This window comes from Puma concolor, chromosome E2, assembly GCF_028749965.1.
Source record: "Puma concolor isolate L17-30 chromosome E2, mPumCon1.1.hap2, whole genome shotgun sequence".
In the NCBI taxonomy this organism is placed as follows: domain Eukaryota; kingdom Metazoa; phylum Chordata; class Mammalia; order Carnivora; family Felidae; genus Puma; species Puma concolor.
Window position 1 is genome coordinate 54136537 of NC_141681.1, and position 8804 is coordinate 54145340.

The window sequence follows — 8804 nt, forward strand, 5'->3', positions numbered from 1 at the left end:
AATCAGGCAGAAAGAATTCTTTCTCCCTCTGAGGAGGATGGGCCTTTCATCTCATTGGATGGGCTCACTCACAGCAGGGAGCCTAGTCTGCTTTACCAAGTCACCAATTTAAATGTTAATCGCACCCGAAACACCCGGAGAATGTTCGACCAGATATCTGGGTGCCCTGTGGCCCAGTCAAGTTGACAAAGAAAATTAAGCAGGCAGTCCCTGACACTGGAAATTCACTCCCTGTTAATGTCACCGGGGATTGCATACTCTCTCGGACTGTTACACAAGAGGTCAATCAACTTCACTGTTATTTAAGCCACTTTTACATTAGCCATTGCTAGAGCAGCTGAATTGGTGTGCCACTTCCCAGTTTCCAAAGATATGTCCTGTCCCTGCTTACTTCCCCCTTTAAGAGTTGGAGTCTGCTTGATCTCAGCTTAGGTCTCGATCTCAGGGTCAAGCCCTGCATTGGGCTCTGCGCTGGGCATGGAGTCTACTTAAAAAAAAAAAAAAAAAAAGAGAGTTGGAGTCTAGTTCCTCTTCCCTGAAAATGGAGGGTTCTTATGACTCACTCGTAACCCTTGCCACACGGATGCTCCATGACTTGCGAGGCTGGTGGGAAAGGCACTGCAATTTCTTCCTTGTTCACAGAAACACTTTTTTTTTTTTTTTAATTTTTTTTCAACGTTTATTTATTTTTGGGACAGAGAGAGACAGAGCATGAACGGGGGAGGGGCAGAGAGAGAGGGAGACACAGAATCGGAAACAGGCTCCAGGCTCTGAGCCATCAGCCCAGAGCCCGACGCGGGGCTCGAACTCACGGATCGCGAGATCGTGACCTGGCTGAAGTCGGACGCTTAACCGACTGCGCCACCCAGGCGCCCCCAGAAACACTTTTTTTTTTAATTTTTTTTTTCAACGTTTATTTATTTTTGGGACAGAGAGAGACAGAGCATGAACAGGGGAGGGGCAGAGAGAGAGGGAGACACAGAATCGGAAACAGGCTCCAGGCTCCGAGCCATCAGCCCAGAGCCCGACGTGGGGCTCGAACTCACAGACCGTGAGATCGTGACCTGGCTGAAGTCGGACACTTAACCGACTGCGCCACCCAGGCGCCCAAGAAACACTTTTTAAAAAGTGTTTTTTTTTTTAATGCTTACTTATTTTTGAGAGAGAAAGACAGAGGTGGAGGAGGGGCAGACAGAGAGGGAGACACAGAATCCGAAGCAGGCTCCAGGCTCTGAGCTGTCAGCACAGAGCCTGACACGGGGCTCGAACTCATGAACCACGAGATCATGACCTGAGATGAAGTTGGACGCTTAACCCAGGCATCCTGAAGCTGCAGTGACTCATGAGTTAACTTTGGAAATCACACTGTCATTTCCACAATACCCTACTGGCCACACTGGTTAGCCCTATTCAGTGTGGGAGGGCCCTACACAGGGGCATGAATATACCTGGGGACTAAAGTCATTGGGAACCATCTTGGAAGAGGGTTTCACAGTTCCAAAGTAGCATCCTTGTTATTATAAACAGTTTTGACTTCAGAACTAGCTAAAAAGTTTTCCGGGCCCCTGGGTGGCTCAGTTAGTTAAGCATCCCAACTCTTGATTTTGGCTCCTGTCAGGATTGCCAAGTTGTGGGATCAAGCCCTTCATGGAGCCTGCTTGAGATTCTCTCCCTCTCCCTCTGCCCCTCCCCCACTCGTGCTCTCACCTTCTTAAAAAAATAAAATAAAAAGTTTTCTCCCTCCTGCTCAAAGGCTGCACTGTTGAGAGGTGGGCATCAAAAAGCCCTTTCTTCTTTTCTCTGTAATTAAGGCAAAGGGAGGGCTCATTCATTGGGCGGAAATAACAGGCAAAGATAAAGCTCGCTTCAAAGTTAACAGGAAACACTTTCCCCCAAGGACATGCTTTCTTACAGAGAAACTTTGTTCCCTAGAATCCCTTCCCTCAGTAAAAATGAAACATCCCACTCTTGCCTGTAGGCATTTGAAACAGAGTAGCAGCCTCAATTTCCAATCCTGGTGCAGAGCCTCACACAACGGGTTTAGGGACCACTCCATATCTAGATTCACCTTGTAGTTTCCAAGGACACGAGCACCCGGTTCCTCTTCACAGTCTGCACCTGGTGTTTCCCTGCCCTTCCTGCAGATCCTGTGAGAACTCGACCTTTTCCTTCGTCAAAATGCTCCATGGTTTCTCTCTTGTGTGGTCTCCATCATCGCAATGGGTCAATAAACTTGACTTTGTCACACTATGTTCCTGGTGGTGTTGGGCTGATGTACTAGGGCTCCTATAATCTTCTATTCCTATGGCTCCCAGCCACCCTTGGGACAGAGATCCCTTCTCTTGTATGCTCCCCCCACTTCATTATCTGACCCCGACCTATTTTCTAATCCGAATTCTCTTGTCCTCTTCTTTTAAGAGGAAATATCATTTCTACGCAGTAAAGTGCACATTGCATACGCACAGTTCCATGAATTTTTCAACATGTGTATCCCCGAGTAATCATCATCTCGATCAAGATACAGCATCTTCCAGGCACCCCGGGTGCCTGTCTTGGGGCCCCTCCCTGCTCATACCCTGCCAATCTGCTACCACAGGTTAGTTTTGCCATTTTTTGAACTTCATATTCCTTGTCACAAAAACAGCTCACAGACTCTAATCGTCTAAAACGTCCTGCCTCAGTGAGTGAGATTTTTGGCCTCCGATGTTGCTTCTGCCCTGGGAAGGTCTTAAAGTCACCTGAAACTTCCAAAAATACTGCATGAATGAATGAATGAATGAAAGTTACAGCTGCCATTGAATGAGTGGCGGGTGGAAGGGCGCCACGACGGGTTCTTACCTGTAGGTGCAGATTAGATAGTCACGTGATAGGGGCCCGGCCTCCCCAAGCAGGTGCGGCAGGTGCCGTCACGTGACCCAACAGTCCTGCGGGGCGACAGCCTGCGGGCCGCCATTTTGCGGGGCGGTCACGTGAGAGCACGCACGTTCAGCGGGGCGCTCACGTGACCAGGGGCGTGCTGCGGCCGCCCGGGCGGACCCGGCGAGAGGCGGCGGCGGGAGCGGCGGTGATGGACGGGTCCGGGGAGCAGCCCAGAGGCGGGGGTGAGGCGGGAGGCAGACGGGCGGGAGGAGGGCGAGCCCCCTCGCCGGCCGGCCCCACGATCCCTCCTGCCGGTCTTGGGGCCGTGCGATCTCCAAGCACTCGGGGCAGAAACTCCCGGATCGGGCGCTGCCTGCTTCCAGCCCCCTCCCTCCCCGGGGGTTCCCGGCTCTCTGGCCTCCGCGTCCCGATGCCTTTCTGCCTGGTGCTCTCGGACCCCCGAGAAGCTGGAGACCCCAGAATCCCAAGCCCCGGGGCAGGCCCGGGCTTGTCGCCGGCACCACTTCCTGGTGGGAGGGGCGGGTCTCTCCTCTGCCCCCTCAGGCCAGGGGTCTGGATGCATGAAGTGTTCCCTCAGCCTCCTCCGCCGGAAGAACGCAGGATACTGGCCGAGGCTCCCTGCCTTTATCTCCGCCAGGGACTCAGCTGCCCGGGCCCCTAGGCACTGTATCTACCAGGGACCTAGAAATGCAGGACCCCCTAGTGTTGTCCTCCCTCAGAGATCGTGAGCCACCCTAGTTCCCTGAATCCCCTAGGACCCAAGAGTCCAGGCACGTCTTCCCTCCTTTCTCCTCTAGGGCCCACCAGCTCTGAGCAGATCATGAAGACAGGGGCCCTTTTGCTTCAGGGGTGAGTCTGAGGTGTGATTATTGGCGAGCGGATTGGAGGAGTGATGCCCCCATTCTGATTCTGCACCCTCCACACTCCATTCCCACTCTAGTTTCATCCAAGATCGAGCAGGGCGAATGGGGGGAGAGACACCCGAGCTGGCCCTGGAGCAGGTGCCCCAGGATGCGTCCACCAAGAAGCTGAGCGAGTGTCTCAAGCGCATCGGAGATGAACTGGACAGTAACATGGAATTGCAGAGGTGTGGCCCCTGGGCCCCAGGAATCCAGCCACTGGCCCCTTCTCCCTCACATCCCCAGAGCCCCGGCTCTCAGGCCCCTCTTCCCCTGGGCCTGGAGTTCGGATCCACAGTCTGCTACTCCCTCAGACCCAGGCGTCCAGGGCCCCACCACTCTACCCAGCTCCCTGGCTGAGAAGCCCGCCCTTCCTCTAGGATACTGAAACCCTCCCTCAGGGAGTCCTTTTCCCCACTTTCCTGAATGTCCATCTCGTCCCTTTCCCCCATGTTGGCCCGTTCTTTTTCATGACAGCCTAACTTGGGCCTTGGCATCCTTGTCTTTGGTGTGAGGTGAATCCCAGAGTCTCCCCCACGCCCTGCCTGGTCTTCCCTCGGCAGCACTGGCTTTCCTCTTTCCTGCAGGATGATCGCAGCTGTGGACACAGACTCCCCCCGCGAGGTCTTTTTCCGAGTGGCAGCGGAGATGTTTTCCGATGGCAACTTCAACTGGGGCCGGGTCGTTGCCCTCTTCTACTTTGCCAGCAAACTGGTGCTCAAGGTGGGCGGCTGCCGGGCAGTGAGCCCCCAGGGATGCTCCGCTCAGACCTAGGAGGACCTGGGAGTCGTGAGGTCAACCCCCGTGGCAGCCCACTAAGCGCAAAGGGAATGGAGAGGGCTACGGGCTGGTTCGTTGGCTCCTTCAGTTACTCGTGCAGCAGACATTTATTGGGCCTACTGTGTGCCCGACCCAAGAAGCGGCACCCAACAAAGCAGGCTAGGTCCCTGCTCTCGTGGAGCCCACGATGTCTGATGAGTTTGGTGATGTAATTGTGCAAAGTGGTCGGGAAAGACTTCTGAGAGGGGATGACCTCAAAGCCAAAGTTGCAGCGATCTGTGAAGATTGGGGAAAAGGCATCTGATAGCGGCCCCGGCAAGTGCAAAGGCCTTGAGGCAGGACCAAGGCTGATGCATTGAGGGCAGGGAGGAGGGGGAATGGGTGGGAAAAGAGGGCAGATTGTGAGGGGTCCGCTGGGCCACTGCAAGGATGTTAGCTTTGCTCTGAGTGAGATGCGAGTGACTGGGTGGTTAGAAAGAGGAGAGTGGGGTGACCTGACTTCTAAATCTAAAGGACTGTTCTAGCAAGCAAAATGTTAATTGTACAATCTAGGCTCCAGGTATGTGGCTATGCACTGTAAAATTCTTTTAACTTTTCTATCAGAAGTTTGTCACGATAAAATATGGGGGAAGCAGAAGCCCGACAATTTTTTTCTGGCCATTGTGGGTAGAAAAGAAAGATTATGGGGCAAAACCTGGGAAATGTGGGAAGGGGGCACCTATAATAGTCCTGCTGAATGATGACTAACCCGGACTCTGGCGGTTGCAGTGGAGGTGGGGGGGGGGGAGCAGATTTCTTAATGTGTTTGCCAGATTAATGATGGGGCTTGAATGTTGGATATGAGGTGGACAACAGGGAAGAGACAGCCAGATAGAGGGTGGGAAAGGGAAGTTCAGGTTGTTGGAGAGTCATGGGCAGGGGGGGATGGCTAGTCCTACCTAGTGTGAAGGTCAGAAAACCCCTCTCTGGAGAATGACATCAGACCTGACATTAGAGCTTTGAGGGAGGAGTAAAAATTTGCTTGGTTAAAGCCTGTTTAGGTAGAAGAATCAGCATGTGCAAAGGTCCTGAGGCAGGGAAGAGTTGGTGGGAATGAAGATGTGGAAGAAGGTAAATGAGACACAGAAAAGAAGTGGAAAGATGGAATGCGATCAAGTCAGAGCCTTCATACAGGGCCTTGTGGGCTGAGCTATGCCTTTTGGTCTTTACCACCTGGGGAGCCATGGAAGGTATGTGAGCAGGGCAGTTGACAGTAAAAAGATCCAGTTAACAATTTACGAAGCTTGTTCTGATTATGAGTGGAAAAGAGACTGCAGTGGGGCAGGAGGGGAGGCAGAGTTGAGAAAGGCGTCGGGCCACTGTCCCGACAGTGAGGACAAGGCTCAATCCCTAAGGCCTATTCCACTCCCTGCAGGCCCTGTGTACCAAGGTGCCCGAGCTGATCCGGACCATCATGGGCTGGACACTGGACTTCCTTCGAGAGCGGCTGCTGGGCTGGATCCAGGACCAGGGTGGTTGGGTGAGGCCCCTAACCTCCCCCCACCCCTACTACTCTGAGACCCCTGAGTCCTCCTGAGCCCAACACAGTGTTGTCCTCCCTGACTCTGGATCATCAGATGGGGTCTATAATGCAGTTCCTCACACGTCTGATCAATTCCTGACTCACCTGGTCGCCCCTGACCTCTTGGTGACCCCCTGACCTCTCGGTGACCCCCTGACCTCTCGGTGACCCCTGACCTAACTAGTATCTCCTGTTCTCCCTGGTGCCTCCACTTCCCCTGGAATCCGTCAAGTTTTTTGATAACCCTACGACCCCAACTCTTTAGTATCCATTAATCTTAGGCTTTTACCCCCACTCATGCCCTTTGACCTCTCCCAGGCCCCTCTCCCTCCCTGATTCCTCACATGCTGGCACAGGGGCTCCCCCTTGGCCCAGCTGCTGAAGTGACTCATGTACCTGTCTGCAGGACGGCCTCCTCTCCTACTTTGGGACACCCACGTGGCAGACAGTGACCATCTTTGTGGCCGGAGTGCTGACTGCGTCACTCACCATCTGGAAAAAGATGGGCTGAGGCCACCAGCTGCCTTGGACTGTGTCTTTTCTGCATAAATTATGGCATTTTTCCGGGAGGGGTGGGAATTGGGGGCCATGGGCATTTTTCTTACTTTTGTAATTATTGGGGGGGGGGGGATGTGGGGGAGGAGAGGTCTGGTGGGGGGCAATAAACCTCTTTCAGGCCACACTTCGGAGTCTGAGTCACTGAGCCCTCTCCCTGGCTGTCACAGGAGACCAGACTTCATGTGCCGGAAATCTTTTGAGGGAGCCCAGTGCCCTCTGGGTTAGTGAGGGATTAGGTCCCCGCTCTGCCCTCCAAAAGCCCACAATTGGGAGGGGGCCGAAGATCACTTGCGTTGAGGTCTGTGGTGGTGCTGTGTTCCAGGCAGCAGTGGGCAAGACCTCAGACAGGCAGGGGAGTCCAGGCTGTAGGACAGGGCAGCAGGCCCTGGGGAACTAGGCCTCGGAAGCTTCCACCATATGGGACCAGAGGAAGTCGCACACTTAGGTGGAGAATGGGGCGGGGCGGGGGGGAGGTGGCAGGACTCAGTTGACCAGGAGAGGGCTCTAGAGTCCTGTGGGGAAGCTACCCGAGGTCAGAAGGCTGGGCCCAGAAGATCCAAGGGAGAGGTCAAGGCCTGAGCTTGTGCCGAGTGGCCGGAGAGGAGGGGACAAGGCTGGATGGGCTGGGGGGAGGGCCCGGGTGCAGATACTGCAAAATGGCCTAGTAGATTGGACACAGAAGAGGAAATCAGAGATTGAAATCACTTAGTCACAGCGTCTGTTGTCCCTTCTCTCTGGGTCTTTCTGTCCTCTTGTCTCTGGGCCTCTTCCCCCATCCCCTGTCTGCCCCTCACCCCCAAGATCTGGGTCCTTCTTCAGATCATCTTTGCCTCCCCCCTTCCTCTCCCTCTACCTGTGAGCATTTCCAAAGTCACCCCTCTCTGCAGGTGGGGCCTGGTGGAGGCTAAAGGTCTTTAGGCTGAGGTTTGAAATTTGGTGAATGAGTAACTCAGGCCCCATTGTGACTGTGTGCCTGGAGCACCTGCCCCTCCCCCATAGACTCTCCCCAGAGACACCAAGTCAGGGGAGAGCTGTCAGACAAGATAGTGAAGGGAGACTGAGTCACCGCCCAGAGAGGAGACAATATGGCCACAGGCCGGAAGAACTCGAAAAGACCGTAAGATGCAGAGACAAAGCACACTCGAGGTGGCACCCTGGGGGGAGGGGGCCAGACTTGGATCCCAGCCAGGCCTAGCTCCCGGGGTCCCCGCCAGTCAGCAGTCTGGCAGGACGTGAGGTCAGTCAGTGGCCCCACCCCGCCTCTCTGCCTGAGACCCTTACCGCTGAGTTCAGCATGACTCAGCACCGCTGCTCTACTGGCCGCTGGCCCAGGGGCCCCTTGAGGACCCCAGATACCAGCCTGGTCCAGCGTCCCCTTGGTCAGAGGACACCTTGCCTGGGCTGCTTGGAGCGGGCCCCCTCTGCAAAGCAGGCCTCAGTAGCTTTAGCTCCCCTGCTCAGCCTGCCTGCTACCTCCATTAGGGCGCTGCAATAGGTTCAAGTTCCTGTCTTTGTCTCCCCCCCCCCCCCCCCCATCAACTAGGACGGGGAGCTCCTTGAGGGCAGGTCCTGGTTGAGCCAATCTGCTTCCAGACACCAGCCTGGAACTGACACACTTAAAAAAACGTCCACTGGTCAAAGACACATCCCATCCACAGGTCCCCAGACCCTCCTTGGGTCCCTAGGATGCAGGGCTTCTCTTTGTGACTTTGAAGAAGCGCGTGTGAGGCAAGACAGGGACAAGAGAGACTGCTTCAGAGCCAAAGGGAATTTCAAGTCTGGCTGCCCTCAGAATAGTCTCCAGGAAATGCAGCCTCAGAGAGACCCAAAGTTTGAGTGTCATTTCCCCAAGATATTCCAAGTGGCCCAATCTTTCAAAGGCTCCAAAGGGCTCTCCAAGTCCTCCTACCTCTTAGAAAAGCCCCTACTAGGCTTCCAGAAATATCCCTCTCCCCTGTTACAGGGGGGATTAAAGGGGGAGGATCCCAAGAACAACTGTCCTTTTCATCTTGAAGATCACTTCATGAGCCTAAGGACCCCCAACCCTCTTAGGGGAAGATTCCAGAAAATATGAACTTCCATTGTCAGCTCTAGGGCTACAGAAATTCCCAATCTTTTAGTGAACT

The 8804-nt window shown here is 54.4% G+C and overlaps 1 protein-coding gene across 2 annotated transcripts; it reads left to right on the forward strand.

The window, feature by feature from the left end:
* The first annotated feature begins 2972 nt into the window (after nt 1-2972).
* BAX (BCL2 associated X, apoptosis regulator) lies at nt 2973-6709 on the forward strand. Of its 2 annotated transcripts, XM_086690345.1 has the most exons (6): nt 2973-3101; nt 3678-3729; nt 3821-3967; nt 4367-4502; nt 5974-6078; nt 6527-6709. In XM_086690345.1, exons 1-6 carry the CDS (start codon nt 3068-3070, stop codon nt 6629-6631), a joined length of 579 nt encoding a protein of 192 aa, XP_086546471.1. In that variant the 5' UTR covers nt 2973-3067; the 3' UTR covers nt 6632-6709. The 2 variants fall into 2 exon arrangements, with proteins under 2 accessions (XP_086546471.1, XP_086546472.1); XM_086690346.1 differs by lacking the exon at nt 3678-3729 and having other exon boundaries at nt 3007-3101.
* Nucleotides 6710-8804: the final 2095 nt, after the last annotated feature.

Excerpts from the sequence above, each read along its gene's own strand:
- BAX (XM_086690345.1), top strand. The coding sequence starts at position 3,068 with ATGGACGGGTCCGGGGAGCAGCCCAGAGGCGGGG. Across the intron at positions 3,102-3,677 it reads GGAGCAGCCCAGAGGCGGGG|GGCCCACCAGCTCTGAGCAG; the intron begins GTGAGGCGGGAG and ends TTTCTCCTCTAG. Across the intron at positions 3,730-3,820 it reads GGGGCCCTTTTGCTTCAGGG|TTTCATCCAAGATCGAGCAG; the intron begins GTGAGTCTGAGG and ends TTCCCACTCTAG.